The sequence below is a fragment of the Mytilus edulis genome, chromosome 9, assembly GCF_963676685.1.
Source record: "Mytilus edulis chromosome 9, xbMytEdul2.2, whole genome shotgun sequence".
NCBI lineage: Eukaryota > Metazoa > Mollusca > Bivalvia > Mytilida > Mytilidae > Mytilus > Mytilus edulis.
In genome coordinates this window covers 11,645,143-11,664,104 of record NC_092352.1, presented here as the reverse complement: position 1 = coordinate 11,664,104, position 18,962 = coordinate 11,645,143, and the positions used below count along the sequence as shown (strand labels likewise).

The window sequence follows — 18,962 nt, the reverse complement described above, 5'->3', positions numbered from 1 at the left end:
ATGTTCCTTTGGAATTTCAACCAAAGCTGGGTCTTCCAAGTTCTCAACGAAACCTCTTACATTATAAACATCAATTTTATCAGCAATCAAGACCGGGCTTCAAAGTTATTGTGAAACTGCCTACTAGTATTCTAGAGATGGCGTGAATCAGATGTGGATACTAAAAAAATCCAAAGATATTTTAGAGTACATACAATCTAAGACTCTTTGATGTTGCAATAGTATTAAAACATTTGACTTTTCTGCACTTTACACAAGTATTCCCCATTCCAAACTAAAAGACAAATTAAAAGAGTTTGTATGGCTTTGTTCAAAAACAAGAATGGCAAACCAAACGTTGGTACAAGTATCTTGTCGGTAGGAGGGATAAATACTACTTTGTAAAAAATCACTCTAATTCAAACAAAAAATTCTCTGAAACTGACATTATCAAGATGCTTGGTTTCTTGATTGACACCATATTTGTTACGTTTGTTTAATAATTGTTATAAACAAATAAAGAGTAAGATATATGACCATACTACAGTTATGTTTAAAACAGCATGTAGTCATACCTTTAAGTTTATTGGTGTAACAATGATATACTCCCAACTGACCTGTGCCCTTTGGCAAGATATTCACCAAGGATGTACACTTTCAGACCATTAAACCATCTTGATCAATCACCCCATGTGGTGTTTCACCGGCGGCTTTCATCTTCAAATGACTCAAAATTGCGAATCAAGTGTATCGCACACCTGTAGTCCATGATGAATTCATGGTGAGCTCCCTAGACTTTTTCCCTAAACTTTGAAAAGTAGGCAGAACAAAGGGTGGTTAATTGTAGGTACAAAATCACATTTCCACGCTTTCTATATATAGCTAAGTCTGCAATTATTCGAAAACGGAAAATATTATGTCATTATACTTCTATAATTCTATTGTTGAATCCGTCGTAATCACACAAAATTGTTGTCTATCACTCCAATGCGTTTTGCTTGTAAATAATCGAAAATAAATTTGTGCTATTCTCTACTGTCAATATGACTGATCTTAAACAGTGACGTAGCAGTCCCATTCTGAGTGATATCGATGCATTTTTTGAGGAAAAAGTATGTATAAACAAATATTTTTAATCAAAAACTAAAAATCGTGTCATGCCTCCTTTTATTAACACTTCATAAGGAATAGAACATGCAAGTAAAACATTGATGTTTTTGATATAAGATATTCTGACAGTTCGTGTGGTACAGTTTAACACCTTCTAATTCATTTCTAATGGATGCCATATGGGACTGTTTCAAATAAAGTCCATTCTTTCATCATTACATTAGTTTCCTTGTTCTGTAGTTTCCATTGCTTGGGAGGTATGGACTGGAGTCAAGTAGATGTCAACAGAGTGTTTACTGATACTTTAGTTTTTTCAAATCCTGATACACTTCCCTTTCATAGCTATCAGGTTCCAGATAAATCTTACAGTGACGAGGGGTTTTATGATGTGGCAATTGGACCTGTTGTATGTCAGGCAGGTATATTATCAAATACAGACAGCATGATCATATGTAAAAATGGTCCAGATGGGGGAAAAAATCAACCAATTATCTTCGTTTCTCATGTTTGCGAAAAAAAAAACACAATACTATTGATGTTTAAGTTACAATGCTCGCTGTTAAAGTTTTTGACGAAATCAAATAAATGAATTGTTGTACGACTTTTTTTGTAAGTTAGATATATGATTTTAACACAAATATTTCGTTTGTACCTCTACTTTTGGATAAATGCATCAAATAAGATTTAAGCTCAAACTTTAAAAAAAATGTCTGATGATGTAATTTTTGTTAACTCATTCCTGCAATTCCCAAAATTTGTTAGGTACATTCATTTGTCTTCTTATATAGATTTAGGATATTTTAACATGGGTTAACTACATGTACTGTTGCGCATATTTATTTGTCAGCAATTTCGAAAAATGTTTCCCGTAGCCAATCTCTTTGCTCTGATGGAAAGTTGTATAACTATACAGATCACTGCGTAATGCGTGTAAATGAGAGGAGCGATGTAAATGGTTGTTGGGATCTGACTCATCTTCAGCACTGTGGTAAGACAAACATATTGTATTATTAAAAAATAACAATTGGAGCAGGATTTGCCTAACCTCTGAAGCATCTGAGATCAGCCCGTATTTTGGTTGAGTTTGTGATGTTCAGCCATATGTTTTCTATGTTATATTTTGTAGACTGTTGTTTGACTATTCGTCGTTTTTTGTCATGACGCTTTCAGTTATTTGACGTAGGAATTTGAGTATCCCTTTTTTATCTTTAGTCTCTCTTCTTTAAAAGATTTAGAATATGGACCAAGTCAGCGCGTGCATTTTTCAATACTATCGACTAAATATCTATTGTTTTATTGTAATATTGTACAGAGTAATCTGTTAATTTTCTCAAAAGTATATTAATCAAACTTCCAACGTGAAATTAAATTTGTTCATCGTATGGTGACCTATAGTTGTTAATGTCTGTGTCATTTGGTCTCTTATTTTTCATAATTATAATTGTTTTCCGAAATGTCGATTAAAGCCTTTCAAAAATCATCTTACAAACAATAAAAAGTACTAAATATATTTATTTGAAATACAGATTTTTGTTTTGCACCTTTCTAAGGTATTTTTAAAATTCAATTTGCCTTAACATATTCGTTAATAGAGTCATATATTTTAATTGAACCATAAGGCATAACACGTTGGACGTCGTTAATCGTTAATACTGTACACACAGACATTTTGGAAGTTGATTACAGCTTGTTGATGGTTTAGCACTACTGTTTTACAAATGACTTTTTTATTACTGTTTATAGCAAATGTTATAGTTACTTTTTCTCGTCATTCCGTTTTGTTGTTGAAAATATCAATTAACTCTTTCAAAATATTTCTAATATAAGACAAATAATAATATGTATATGATAATTTAATAACCGAAAATCAAATACGATAGATAAAGCAATAAATCAAATTCTTACCAATTCTTTTCTTTATTTTATTATATGAATTTAAGGTTTTGCACAGATCTTTGACATGCAAAAGGGGAAAATGACAGCCCATAAATCATCCCATGTTAAAATACCTTAGTGGATTCCTAGCAGATCAAAACGTAATTTTCCAAAGAGTTTAATTGGTAGATTTTTGGCCACAATGACAATATTCAATATTCGTATAACCTGATCATATAATAATGAGACAGGAACTAACTGACAAAACATTAACAGGTATCTAGAAATTCTACAAACAGTCATCACAAATAATGTCTATTACTAAATCACCTAGAGTTTAGATAGAAGGTAACAAAATTGATCTCATCACATTCTCTTAATGACAATTAGCATCAAGATAAACAAATGATACAGTTCTTGATTAAGAACGGACACACGAATACGTGGAGTGGGACGGGAAGATAATACGATCCCAGTTCGCTTTTTTTAACCTGGATCATGGGATTAAAAATGTTTGATTTTATAACAAAACTTGGGGTGAATAAAATCTGTATTTCTGGTGTTGACACATGTCTATTATTTTATTTAAAAGACCATTAGCTGACCTGTACAAGTTGTTTGGTCATTTGTGTCGTTGTGTTGCTATCTCATTGACCCAATATCCCCTTTTGTTCATTCTGAAGAAACGATACTGTGCGGTACCCAGTATAGCAGAAGTATATAATTCTTGTTTCAATACAAACTCTTTTTTTTTGTAGAAAAACAGGTTTGCCAGTCAGGCTACTTCAAATGCAAAGAGGGTCACTGCATTGCATCAAGCTTACTTTGTGACGGCAGAAAACACTGTATCCATGGCGATGATGAATTATTTTGTGGTAAACAGTGATTAAATTTCTTTTTGACATATAAGTGTTATTCTCAACTTAATCTATAAACGTCTTTATAAATGATTATCACGTTTATTTTTTACAATTTTACATACATTCGGTAAATTAAGATACGATCCATTTTATTATTGATCTTTTAAACTTTCTTGATTATATATTCAAGAAGATGCTGGGGACCAAAATTGCTTAAAGTACCAATCAAAAAACCTTACAAAGTGTCAAATTCAAAAATGGCTTAACATAACTCTAAAGTAAATTTTTCAAAACTTTTTTCTTCAGTTCATATAAAAAAAAGAGGTGATATGATTGCCTAGGAGACAACTCTCCACAAGAGACTAAATGACACAGAAAATAACAACTATAGGTCATTGTACGGTCTTCAACAATGAGAAAAGCCAATACCTCACAGTCAGCTATAAAAGGCCCCGAAATGACAAATGTAAAATAATTCAAACAAGAAAACTAACCGTCTAATTTTATACAAAATAATGAACGAAAAACAAATATTTAACACAGCAACAAACGACAACCACTGAATTTCAGGCCACTGACATGGGACAGGCACATATAAAATGTGATTGGGTTAATTAGTTTGAAGGCGCCAACCTACATCTAACCTGGGACAGTGGTGTAACAGTTCAACATAAGAACAAACTATAAAAATCAGTTGAAAAAAGCTTAACTCATCAGATGGATACAAATAGAAATACATCTTACAAAAATACAGAGTTGACGTGGAGGGAAACTTATACATCCCAACAACAAAAAGACACTAAGTATGGATCTGCTAGAACTCTCAGTTACTGACAACTAGTTTAAAGCCAATTATAACTAATAAGCGAAATCATGCATGATTAAATTATCAATTAGTACACTTCCAGCATCTAATTGATTTAGTGTGAAGGCGTCATAAACAGTCGGAGAAAATATAACCTTGTGCAATGCAAAGGTACAGGTATCGAAATATTGTAGAGCCATGAATGTACGTACTAATTTGTAAATTACAATAATATTTAGTTTGATTTTAATTTACTGCTAACAAAATCAATATTAATACCAATAACAACAATATTCAAAGATCTAATAATAGTGTTGAATTGGTAACCTTTTAGTATAAGTTTTTTCAAAAGATCGATAAGTTTATCCGGATCGTTTCTAAATTCAACATCTCCGTAAAAATGAGGATGTGCTATCCCGTTTGAAATAATTTTTCTACTGGAACAACTATCCTCCAAAACCCAATCTTTATATCTATGGAAGAATTTAGTAGAGGTTTTAAGTAAACCCTGACTTAATAATTTACCAGAAATACATAGATTACGTTCATTAAAATCCAAAACGTCACAACATACACGGGCATAACGAACTAGTTGTGACACATAAACACCGTAAGATGGTCCATAAGGAACCTTACCGTCCAAAAAAAGGAAATTGTCCCTTTTGATGTAAATTTTAGTGAAAATTTTGCTGTGTTAAACTGAAATAGCTAAATCTAGGAAAGGACATTTATAACCGTTTATATTTGATTTATTAAAAGTAAGTTCCTTTGGGTACATTTCGGCGGTATATTTAGAAAATTCCTGATTATTTAACAAAAAAAGTATCATCAAAATAACTGTAAGTGTTGTTGAATTTATCAGTTAAATGGAATTTATAGGGGGTCTTCACTTAGTTTGGTCATAAACTGCGATTCATAACAGTTCAAGAAGAAGTCTGCGATTAAAGGGGCACAGTTGGTGTCCATAGGAATGCATACAATCTGTCAATACACTTTATTGCCGAAACGTACATAAATATTATCAAGGAAAAAATTAACTGTTTCAATCATCTCATTACACCTCCAGTAAGTATATCTAGTATTTTCACCTTTCTCATTAGAGGAGAAGGCTTTAAACAAGATGCAGCAAATATATTTGCATTCACATTTACCAAACGACCATTCCATTAAATAGGAAAACTATTGTTTGATAAGATTGTGTGGAAGTGTAGTGTAAATAAAGGCAACAAATCCGGGTTACAACTAAAACTGAGGGAAACACATCAAATATAAGAGGAGAACTACGACACAACAGAAACACAACACTAAAATGTAACACACACAGAAACGAACTATAATATAACAATGGCCATTTTCCTAACTGTGTACAGGACATTTTAAGACGAAAAAAATGGTGGGTTGAACCTGGTTTTGCGGCTAGCCAAACCTCGCGTGTTTATGGCAATGTTAAATATAACATTCAAATGACAACATTACATGACAGGACTACAGTACAAATAAATGCATGAACATTCAGGATAAAGAAATACACAAATAAGCATTGCAATAGGACATTTCGACATGCTAATAGTTATCAAAAGTAAAGAGTTGGATAGACAAAACTGTCAACAGAATCGAAAGGACCATCAAAAGCACGTAATCTATCTGAAACATGCAAAGAATTTTTACACTCCAAAAAAAATTATTTCCACTATTTTCATATATTTTATTACAAAAGTGAATGATAACTTCCACGATAGTAGTTAAGGAACTAGTTAAAATTAATAAACGATTAGTTGTAGAACACTTACAAGAGGCTAAGATGAAACAATATTTTACAATAGCTTTTTGTATAGTTTAGGTAAACAGTACATAGTAGGGACCTTCAAAAGTTCAGAAGAGGCCTTAAGACGTGCTGTGTTTATGATTTGATTATTAACTATATGATATTCTGTGGAACGCACTTAGAATTTCATTCTTTATGAACGTCCGTGTAGTATTTGCGGCATATCACCACCACATCGTAGGCTGCTTTGTCGGTCATTACAAACACAAACCTCTTTGAAAGTACCTGAAGTTCGTTTCTTATTCTAAAAATAGGCGTATAATGTACTTTTTTTTTATTTATTTCTAAATTATTTTGAAAATGTAATATTCGAATATCCGCAACATTCATACAATATTTAAGTAAGAATCAAGAGATTTGTTATGAGATTTTCCCGTTTACACTAATTTTTACAATACGATGAAAGAGCGTCTTTTGTGACCTGATGACACTGTTTCAAGTCTATTTTAGATGGAGGACGATATTTTCATCCATTTTACGAACAGTTTTAAACCCCTCGGTCTTGAACGATATTGATGTTCCCCGTATAAAACATGATCATAGGTCCGATCATATATAAAATTCGACGATTCACAGTTTAAAGTTAGAGGAGATTATTTTCTACATTGAAATCTGATGTTACTGACTTATAATTAAAAATTTAACTTCTGCTGGGGTTTTGTTTGTGTATGTTTACGAAATAATAGGTGCTTCTGTGTTACAAAATAGGGAGATATGAAATGTTGAATGGTAGAGTCATTAAATAGATAAGTTGATGAAATCAATACCTCTGTTAATATATCTAATTTTTAGAAGGTGCCGAGTATAATTAACAGGTTTATCGATATGCAGGAACAACCTATGATGGCAACAGTCTGTAATTATACGCGAATATTAATAGAGTGGGCTGAAGAACGAGATAGTGTCATACTCCTTGAAAATATTATGTAATTTACTTATTGGTATTTGACCCAGTGTCATAATGATTGATGCCTACTATTGTTTTTAATATAGATAGGAGATCATCAAGAGTATAATTTACACAATGTTTTTATTTGTTGCCATGAGACTTATTATTACGTTGTCTTTTATTAACAATATTCATGATATCAATAGAAGAAGTTTTAGATATGTTCCTTTGTCCCATTTACAATACTATGCCATACTCCTAATGAGCTTTGAGCATAAGCTATATAATAAAATAGATTTTGGAATCTAATCACTATAATGTCGTTATCAATTGTGATGCGCACTTTGACAATTAATGTCACTTCAGTGATTCTCGAGGTAAAAATATTTTAACAAACATTTAAGAGTTGACAAAATAAAAAAATAAAATGTTTAACCGAAAAGACAAAAGATCAACGTTGTAACTCAGGAACGATATTGACAGTCGGTCTCCCTAACCGACCCGCAATTTAAGTCGGTAACTGAAATACTTCCTATTTTCAGAACTAATGGATTTATTTACCATCGCTCCGATGTGAGAAGTAAACTGCTGAACCTTCGTTCGTTCATTTATCATTTGTCCGTCTGTCCATGAAAAGTTCATCATATTTCTAAAACTTAAATAAGATTTTTTAGAAAATTACTAATTTACGTTTTCGTATCTATCGCTCATCAACCTCCGATAAATGAATATACTGTTGACCCTCTTCCAAAATGTAGTATCACTATTCCGTTTCAAAAGATACTTTATATTTTTATTATTGGGTAATCATTTTAGAAAACAACATTTTTCTTCTTAATATCTACATTAAGCTTGTTTTAATGATAATATGAAAAACTTATGATATCAATTTCAGTAGGAAGATACAAAAAATTCTCAGAGAAACTTTTATTCAGTACACTAAAGACGAAAAACTTGCGGAGCATCGAACTATAAGTTAATTTAAACTGAAACAAACATTTCTAATATCAGCTCTGCTCAAACTTAAGATTGAAAGATTTCTTTAGAAAAAAATGAAAATTTTCAATCATAGTTTAACATAAATATCGTTAATTGAGGATAGTTTACATAATTTTGATTTGTTTTAATTCATGATTGCTTACAGCGGTATTCTTAACATTGTCATAAAAGCGGGAGGTTTGGCTAGCCATAAAACCAGGTTCAACCTACAATTTTTTTTCTAAAAACGTTCTGTACCAAGTCAGGAATATGACAGGTGTTATCTAATAGTTCGTTTCTATGTATGTTTGTTTTTGTTGCACTTCAGTGTTTCTGTTGTCCCGTTGTTTTTCCTCTTATAGTTGATGTGTTTCCTTCGGTTTAAGTTTGTAACACGAATTTGTTTTCTCTCAATCGATTTATGACTTTTGAACAGCGGTATACCACTATTGCCTTTATTTTTTAGGAAATTTAACTTGTCCTGGATTATATAGATGTCAACAGTCAACCACTTGTTTGTTATTCGATGAGGTTTGTGATAACATAAGACAATGTCCTCATGGGGATGATGAAGTTGGTTGTGGTGTCACGTGTCCTATTGGATGTTCATGTGAAGGTTTTGTATTTATATGTCATCAAGAAGAGACAGAGACAATTTTCAGAGATTTGTCTGTTGAAGCTAGAAAAATAGATTTGAGCAGCTCAGTATTTCCGAATAACAATTTGGTTGTTCCTGCGTTTACATACCTGGCTGATTTCAAACTATTCAACTGCAGCATTAACAAGATTATGCCATACTCATTTGAGAAATTAATGAACCTCCTTCATTTAGATTTGAGTAACAACAAATTAAAGGTTCTGCAAAGTTACACGTTCTATGGTCTCAACAAACTAGTAACCTTAATCTTAAAAGACAATCTGATGTTGGTATTAATCGAACCAAATGCGTTCATGTCATTACCTAATGTTAAAGATTTGGAACTGTCTGGAACTAGAATAAAAACACTTTTCAATGGGACATTTAATGGTTTAGACAACCTTGAAACGTTTAACATAACAGGAAATGGACTAACAACTGTAGAAGAAAACGTATTTGATGGACTTGTATCTCTTCTGACAATTGATTTGACACAAAACGATGTGACAAAATTTTCTCATGGTATATTTTCCCGTCTTTCACATTTAAAAAAAATGAAAACTGATTCCTATATATTTTGTTGTTTAAAACCACAATCTGTTTCTGCAGAGAATTGTTTCCCCAAAATGGACGAATTCTCCTCGTGTAGCAATTTGATGAGAAATGGTGTATTACGTGTGTGCTTATGGGTTATTGCTATAAATGCTTTGATTGGAAATATTGGAGTTATAATTTATCGTATCATTAACAAGAATAAGACGCTTTACATGGCAAACTGGTTATTTATTATGAATCTTGGTGTATCAGACATGTTGATGGGTGTGTATCTCGGGATTATTGCTGTAGCCGATATGTACTACTCTGGAAACTATATTTTACATGACCGTGAGTGGCGAGATAGTCTTGTTTGCAAATTTGCAGGTATCCTTGCGGCTATTTCATGTGAGGCATCTGTTAATTTCATTATGTTAACGACTCTTGATTGTTATTTAATGGTTATTTTCCCATTTGGTGAAAGAAGGATAACATACAAAACAGCGAAAGTTTCTACTTTAGCTTGCTGGATATCTATAATCATCATGGCTGTGTTCCCGATATCTAATACGTCATATTTTTCAACTATGTTTTATTCAAAAACAGCAGTTTGTTTGGCTCTTCCATTTTCCCGACAGAAAGTCAGCGGATGGGAATATGCAACAGCTATTTTTGTGTTTTACAACAGTATTGCGTTCATTGTTATAGCTTGGTGTCAGTTTTCGATTTTCAATGCAGCAAAAAGCATAAATAGAATAATGGCGAAAAAGACAAAACAGGACCTAAAAATGGCTAGAAGATTATTCTTAATTGTTTTAACTGACTTTCTGTGTTGGTTTCCTGTTGGAATAATGGGTAAGTCATCCATAAACCAAGCTAAAAATTATAGTAAGTAACATAAATATTGTTATTAATACCATTATGGAACTTCATCAGCTCAGTAGTCATTGAATCGATACTGATATGTTTCGTAGAATGTTTGTTAATTTTATTATGTAACGTTCCCTCAAGCAAGGTTGATCTTACATGGATTTGGATATTATTTATAGATATTATACAAATATAGCCTTTGTATGAGGTCGATACAAGGATATATTGACCTGAAAAAAGTATATTGACTGAGGACGAAGTCCGAGGTCGATATACTTCTTTGGGTCGATATATCCTGTATTGACCTCATACAAAGGCTAGTACAGTAATTATATTATTAATTTCCGACCGTATTTGTATCAAAATAGTCATTTAGGTTTGTTGAAATTTTATAGATATAACATTGTCTCCTTGACAATAACAACATATTAGTTGTTATTTCATTTACTTTTTTTTGTGGACATCTTATGTATTTGAAGATTTTTTTCTTCAAATAATCGATCTCAGATATCATGTGTTTCAAAACGTTAAACAATATCCTGAAATTCATTACACGACGTCACAAAGTATATTGGTTTGTAGATATTCTAAAAATAACCGTGCAATATGCTTTTTGCTGGTCAATATGCTTTCTGCTATCCGCCGTTTTCTCTCTACCTTCGAAAATATAGTTTAACATGTGACTATCCCTAAACGAATCAAATTTGTTAAAATATACGAATTAATAATATTATTAGATATAGGTCCTGTTGGTCATATCGCTGTTCAAAATAATTTGGCCCTATTAAACCCTTAGCTTACAAATTATTAAGTCTTATTAGGTCTTTCCATTTTTCTGTGGACAGACCTATTGTAATTGTTCTGATAATTAGGTCTTTCCACTTTTCTGTGGAAGGACTTATTGTATTTGTTCTGATTATTATTAGATCTTTCCACTTTTCTGTGAAAAGACCTATCATGTATTTGTTCTGATTATTATTAGGTCTTTCCACTTTTCTGCGGAAAGAACTATTGTATTTGTTCTGATAATTTATTTAATTTTTTTTCTTCCGCCTTATTTTGTTTCGCAAGATGTCGCTTAGATATTTCTCATATTGTATTGTATAGTTCATGCGCTTTTAAATTTCATCCTGCTTAGACGAAACAGTAAAAGAAAGCGACAAATTTATTTTATAAAATTGCTCGTTAATTTCCTTCGCCTGATTTGTCCTATTTTGACCGAAGCGATATGAACACTCCATATGAGAGTTATTTCCCCTTATGCATGTGATATAATTTATAAGCATTTTTATCTTGTGAACCATAAGTGATAGAGACCTAGGATCTTTTGATTTGAGGATCTTGATCCAAAAATAAGAAAATTATGCCAAGGTCAGAGGTCAAGGTCATATTTTAAATTTTGATTTTGGCTTATTTTCAATTCTTTTTAAAAACCGTATAAAATATCGACGACAACATATTTTTACTAAATTGTAAGTTGCGTATACGTAACACATGAATTTTGGTTGAAAAAATACGCTAACATTAAATTAGAGTTTTCTCCCCTCTTAAATTGAAAATTAGATATGTAGTGATATAACTTATTAACCATATATAATTAAGACCTATGGTCTTTTGATTTGAAGCCCTTGGTATATGACCTTGAAATTGAACTCAAGGTCATAGGTTAAATTGACGTTCTACAAATTTGGCCTTTGCTTTTACATCATATGTATACATGATAAAGCCATGGGACTTTTGCATAACGTTACAAGACCCTTGACTATGGAAAAGCCAACCGGAAGTGACCTTGTGTAAACCGGAAGTAGCTTTTTTTGTACTTATTTAATGTAAAAGTCTATTAAACAATATATTTTTGGAATCAGTATCAAGTAAACTATCAAATAAAACCGGAAGTGACATATTTCAAATCGACAGTAACAATTTATCTCCCTTATTTAGAAAAAATGTATAGAAACCATATACTTTTGGCATCAGTGTACAATAAGCTATCATTTGACGCTGGATATGATATTTCAAACTGAATTTTCATAGTTCTATATCAAAATTGATCTTTATGGGTGGAAAGACCTTCAATTGTTCTATGAACAATTGGTTTTTAATTATCATTGTTTTTTGGGTTTTTTTCTTCCGCCAAATTTTGTTCTTGCGATAAAAGAGGGACGAAAGATACCAAAGGGACAGTCAAACTCATAAATCTAAACAAACTGACAACGCCATGGCTAAAAATGAAAAAGACAAACAGAAAAACAATAGTACACATGACACAACATAGAAAACTAAAGAATACATATAAAGATAAATGTTTGTATAGCAATATGTCGCTCATATATTTCTCATATTGTATTCTATGGTTTATGCGTTTTTTAAATTTCACCCTGCTAAGTCGAACCATTTTCTTTGTAAGAGTTATCTCCCTATTCACTTTTTATCATATGTTTGCATCTCCTTGAAAACAAAAAACGATATCGACAAAATTTCTTTTACAAATTGTTTGTTACATCCTCAGGAACTTTTTGGCTAATTTAAATTGTAGCGATTCGATGAAATTTTATATGAGTTATCTACCTTTACGAAATAGATTTGTCAGTATGTGTTTTTTTGATACATTATATTCTTAAAAATATCAATACTATTTTTTTCATGATGTGACATACTAACCTTATTTTAAGTAACGTCACAACTTTTTCCTATATCCACTTACATGACTTAACGATAGCCTTTTTTCAATTGATCATAAATTCCTATAAAGAATAGAAAATTGTACTGTCCAATATTCCAATGACAAACTTGACATTTAGCATCCCCTAGTCTTTAAACCCAGAGACATTCGAAACAAGAAAATTGCACCTTTTCTGTCTAGGCAAATCAAACCTTTTTGCCAAACAAAAACAAAACAAAACCTAAGAACAAGGGAAGACTTGCAAAACAATTTGAAAAATAAACACTTTTGATATCGGAACTGTTTTCTCAATTGATACAATGAAAATCAAGAGGAATTAATTGTTGTCTTTGATTATTCCCCTTTTTAACGCGAAAAATGTGATATTTGTATTCTGTTATTTTAGACCTACATGCAATTTATTTGTTTTGCTCACACATTGTTGTCAATAATATGAAATTGTATGCGACTTTCAAACAAGTGAGAGGTTAGCTAGATATAAAACCAGGTTTAATCGACCATTTTCTAAGGAAATGCCTTTACCAATTCAGGTATATAACAGTTGTTTTCCATTCGTTTGATGTGTTTAAGCTTTTGATTTTGTCATTTAATAAGGTACTTTCCGTTTTTACCTTGAAATTGGTATTTTCAGTAACAGTCCTTATACACATGTGAAAGATTTCGATGATTGCATTTTATAATATAATTCATGTGCACGATAGAAAGCACACACTTTGAAGAATTACAGCATTGATATTTGAACTACTAAAAATGTATCCACTACTGTATGGTCTTGCATAAGAGAGTACGCGTGTCATGCGGATACAATCTCAATTTTTAACTGTAATATTCAAATAATTGAATATCAATCAACTTGTGTTAATCTTTCAAGTACCTGTTCATAGTAAATGGACAAAATACACCAAAAGATACTTAATAAAAGTCAGGAATTTTGAGAAAATATCGTTATCAATGGCAAAATTATACATGTTGCCGTAACAAGAGATTTGAAGTTTTGGAACATGCTAATTGAGGTCTGGAGCAGGCATGTCAGTTACGGCTAGTAGTCCTTTGATGATTTATGGATCCTTGTCATTTTACTTACCAGTTTCTTTTGTTGCCTGTTCTGACATCAGACTCGGACTTCTTTCAAACAGATTTTTTTTTACTCTATATTGGCTAGAGGTATAGAGAAGGATGGAGATCTCACAAAACATGTATCACACTAGTTATTTTAGGGGCCATCTATAGCTTGCTGTTCGGTGTGAGTTAAGATTCCGTGTTGATGGCCGTACCTTGACCTTTAATGGTTTACTTTTATGAGTTGTTACTTGGATGGATAGTTGTCTCATTGGCTCGCATACCACACATTGTTATTTACCCCCGATGCATATTTGAACCTGTTCAAAGTGAGGAATCTCTGGCCTTTGTTTGTCTTGTATGTTTTTGATTTTAGTACATTTATATGTTTTGGAGTTTGACGTATGACGTTCATTTTCACTGAATCAGTACACATTTTATTTAGGGGCCAGCTGAAACCCGCCTCCGGATGTGAGATTTTCTCGCTGCGTTGAAGACCAATCTGTGGCCTTTAGCTGTTTTCTGCTCTTTGGTCGGGTTGTTTTCTCTTTGACATATTCCCCATTTCCATTCTCAGTTCTATTATGTTTTAAAAAAGTTAGCGGAATACGGTCCGTTTGTTCTACTTTCTTTAAATAGCACAATTGTGAACAGAACTCTTGTTACAGCCGATTGTATTGAGTGTGTCGGGAAAGGTAGAATTCTTGGTTAGATTGCTTGTTTGCTGAACCATGAAGTCATTATTAAGTCAGATATACTACCCTCCTTTCGAAGCAGTCTAGTCCCACAGACAGATAAATTGGCTTTCTGTCGGACTAGTCTTCTCTTAAAAGAGGATAATATACCTTACCTAGTAATGACTACACGGTTCAGCTAACAAACAAGCTAATCAAGAATTCTACCTTTCCTAACACACTCAATGCAATCGGCTGTAATATCAAATCGATTTACAATACTCTTCCTAGTTTCTTGATTTGCAAGATAATGTCACAAGAGCTTGCTTTTCTACAGAAATAGTTGGTTTACCACGACATTGATTTGGGAGGTTCGTGTTCCTATACAAAAAAATCCAAGAAAATCGCAAAAGTTTTTCTATCTAGTTTAACGTGTCATTAAATGTGTACATGAATATATTAAAGGGAACCAGGTTTTCATGATAAGCTTGTGGTGTAGTATGCTTTTCTCGGTCAACTTTTTCATTTAGTAGCGAATATAAAAATATTCATTATTGAAAAATGTAGAACTAAAAGCATCACGGATCTTTGTCCTAGAAATGTATAACATTTTTATTATTAGATAACTAACTAGTTTTAATCTGTTTTCTTCTTTAATACACATTTTTATATTGTTGCAAAGCTATCTGTTTTAATAGTTATATTTTTGTTTTAGGTTTTTTGGTTAATCCGTTTTATTTTGTGTTGACACATGTTATACGTTTTACTCTTAACCAGGTTATTGGTTGATTCAACCTTAAACTTATAGAATCACAACCAAAGTGTTCTAGAAACGCTGAAATTGCTATAAAAAAATTAGCTAGATTTTGCTAATATGCAGTTTGATTTTAATTTAATCATGATGAATAAAATAAACTCATGCATTAAATGAGACTTCCAAAACAGCACTAACAATTGCGTTATGTATCAACCAACTAACATGATAGTAGCAAATCGGGAAACCTCTAGTTAGTGATGACAGACAACAGTCACTGACTTCAAAACTGCAAAAAACCGTGAAACTTTTTTAAATTTAGATTTCTCACATGTGTTGGTGATGACATTTCTAGGATGCTTTTACGTTACGCAGAATATACGATACTGCGCAGATAAGGAAAACATTATGAAAGTCTAAAGATTTGCGAAACGGTATTAATATAAGATGGTAATATAAATGAAGATTTATGTTATAAAATCGTGTTGACAAATATTTCGGCTTAACAAATAGCCTTCGTCATTGTCAATAATTTAAACTATATATATATTGGTCAAGACATCCTGGTAACAAAATGCATGATATTAAGATAACTTTCTTAGCTTTTACAAGGAACTGTTCGTACTTTCAGTCAAATGTAACTTACAGTAAGTTATCTATCAATGTAAAATAAAGGTTTTCTTTTTCAGGTGTTCTAGCAATGACTGGTCAAGTATTTCCGTCAGAAGTTTATTCTTGGGTAGCTGTATTTGTGATGCCAATAAATGCAGCATTGAACCCATTTCTGTATACGTATTCAACAATAAAGCAGGTACGTATGCTTACCAATAATCACATTTGCGCAAAGTAAAAACTTTATTAGCGGTGTTTGATTAGGTATTCTTTGAAAAAACATATAATTATAATTAAGCTTAAGTCAGTCGTCACAGAAAGGAATACTGTTTAAACAGAAAGAATACTTTATCAATGTTTTGGTTTTTTTTAGGTTTTTTTTTTTTTTTTTTAACAATCTATTTTCAGATTTAATCCACCATTGTGTAGATACGAAAATGGCTGTTCCAAGTAAGGAATATGACAGTTGTTTTTGATTTTTTCCATTTTATAAGGGACTTTCCATTTTTAATTTTCCTTGAAGTTCTGTATTTTTGTTATTTTAATATTTTTTTTGTTTAGAGTATTTGAATTTCCATCAGAATTTCCATCAGTTTTACCTTGATTATCGGTCGCATGATGCAATGTCCTGTTTGATATTTGTATCTTAGTTTTTTTATAAAACATTTCAAACACAAGTTGTTGCCTGTATCATCGTAAACTGATGATATTCCAAACCTCTCCGTCATGATATTATTTTTATGTTTATACACTGTAGGAATCGTGTCAGTTTTTTTCTATTGAATACTTGAATGACTGCAGGAAGAAATCTCAAATTATTATAGAAAAATTAAAAGAAATTATATGCATTCCTGTTACAAAACACCTCCTACGTAAATTTGTCAAAACAAAAGAAACGGTTGTGTTCTTCTTCATTACAATGTTCCAGTAAAACATTCAATATGAGATAAAAGCGTTACTTACGTATATCCTATTATAATAATTCCCCGGTGAATAACTCCGACAGATGGAAGCTCCATCGAGCAACCCTGTTCTCCGGTGAATAACCTTTTTCGTACCTCAATGATCACGAGTTCTCTCCCGTTTAAGTATGACGTCACTTAACTATATTCAGAACGTTCCAGTTAAACATTCAATATGAGATAAAAGAGTTACTTACGTATATCCATTAGTCTTGTTATAGGAAAAGATATTTTACATTTTTATTACTGAATTAACGAATTTGTTGTTAAAATTTTTTAGCTTCGATGTTTTTTCACAAAATTGACAAGAGCGATGAACAAACCCAACAAATTGAAGCCTCAATCGAACAACTCTATATTATTCCCCGGTCACTTAACTATATTAAGAATACGGTTACACACGGAGTCTGCCATATCCGAAAAGCACTTATTCTCTACAAGGTAACACTGTCAAGCTTCCGATTGGAGGTATTCTGTTAAGTGTTGTACTTGATACATGTGAAACGATTGTTAAATATTGTTGTTTTAATATTTTATTGCTTTGGGTCGATACCGCTGGTGGTGGACTACCAGAACTCGAGGGTATGTATCATCAGCTCGGAAGTTAGTACGTCGATATTGACAGGATTTAAAACAAACTTTTCTTAAACGCTACGTTTTTAAATTCAGTAATTATTAAGGTGGAATAGGAGTCTAAATTAAAAATGATAGACCTTGTTCATACTTTGCCAAACCGTAGTCTATATTGTGATATGTTCAAAAATATAATATAAATGATAGGTCACCGAGCATTTTCTCAAGCTACAGGTTGTGAAAAATTACACATTTTGTATTGATTATACAGAAAAAAGCATCAGTATGTGATTAGACGCTAAACTTAATGACAGAATTGAATATAAAATAAAATAGTTACCACCCCTTAAAATGCCAATTTAATAACATTTAAAATCAAGCAATAATAATTTATGCTTGTAAAAATATTAGTATTTATAAGTTTAAATCTTATGAATGTGTTCTTTAAATGAAAATTCACATTAATTATCTGCATTACTCATCAAATTTTGCTAATTTTATTGAAAAACTGGACTTAAGGTTCTCTGTTATTTATAATCCAAGATGGGGGAAAAACACCCATACTTCCTTTAGAAATTAAGGTTTCAATTCCCTCAATCAAAGTTGACTTAATGTGGATTTTACTGTTATTTTATGTCCTTGATGATCTAATAGCTCATCAAATTTTTTGTTCCCACACAGCTTGGTCGTTTAAAAATTCGTCCTTGAATATTCATGATGAATGTAGAATGTAACCCCTCAAAAAAGAGCTTTGGTCACAAGACTTAAGTGTACAAAGTATTGTTTTTATGTTGTTCATAATTTTTTGTAGAAGCCTGATTTCCTGGCTAAAATGTCTGACAAAATGTTTATTATGTCTAAAGTTAAAGACCGAAGTAAAGGTAAGATCATTAAAGTAATGTCAGACACTCGTTTCGTCTACCTAAAAATTTCCAGTGCCACTCGAATAAAACAATTAGCAGCCAAATCAATAACGAACTGACGGAAATTCTAAACAAAAATGTTTCCTTACCAGGAGTATAAAATTCTTATTGAAGGACTTTTTTAATTATCAATGATATTTCATGTTAGCACTGGAATATTTCTAGCACGCTTCTACATTTATGTAGTAAGTTTTAAAAGATAGAGAAAATGAGGATTTACCGTACCTTTCTTGTGTATGCTATATGATTTTATCATTCATATTAAAACATACACATTTGTTTATGTCAACTTTCATGATATACTATTTCAGCTGCGACTGATGAAATGGTCATGGCTTCTGTATTTATGAACGACAGACA

General features: G+C 31.8%; 2 protein-coding genes across 2 annotated transcripts; both read left to right on the top strand.

The window, feature by feature from the left end:
- The first annotated feature begins 1,330 nt into the window (after positions 1–1,330).
- LOC139489514 (low-density lipoprotein receptor-like) lies at positions 1,331–3,915 on the top strand. Its single transcript, XM_071276001.1, has 3 exons — positions 1,331–1,508; positions 1,937–2,077; positions 3,723–3,915. Exons 1-3 carry the CDS (start codon positions 1,349–1,351, stop codon positions 3,848–3,850), a joined length of 429 nt encoding a protein of 142 aa, XP_071132102.1. The 5' UTR covers positions 1,331–1,348; the 3' UTR covers positions 3,851–3,915.
- A 2,274-nt stretch (positions 3,916–6,189) lies between these two features.
- On the top strand, positions 6,190–18,661 carry LOC139489434 (G-protein coupled receptor GRL101-like). Its single transcript, XM_071275757.1, has 4 exons — positions 6,190–6,208; positions 8,788–10,347; positions 16,222–16,343; positions 18,491–18,661. The coding sequence occupies exons 1-4, from the start codon at positions 6,190–6,192 to the stop codon at positions 18,659–18,661; spliced, it is 1,872 nt and encodes a 623-aa protein (XP_071131858.1).
- Positions 18,662–18,962: the final 301 nt, after the last annotated feature.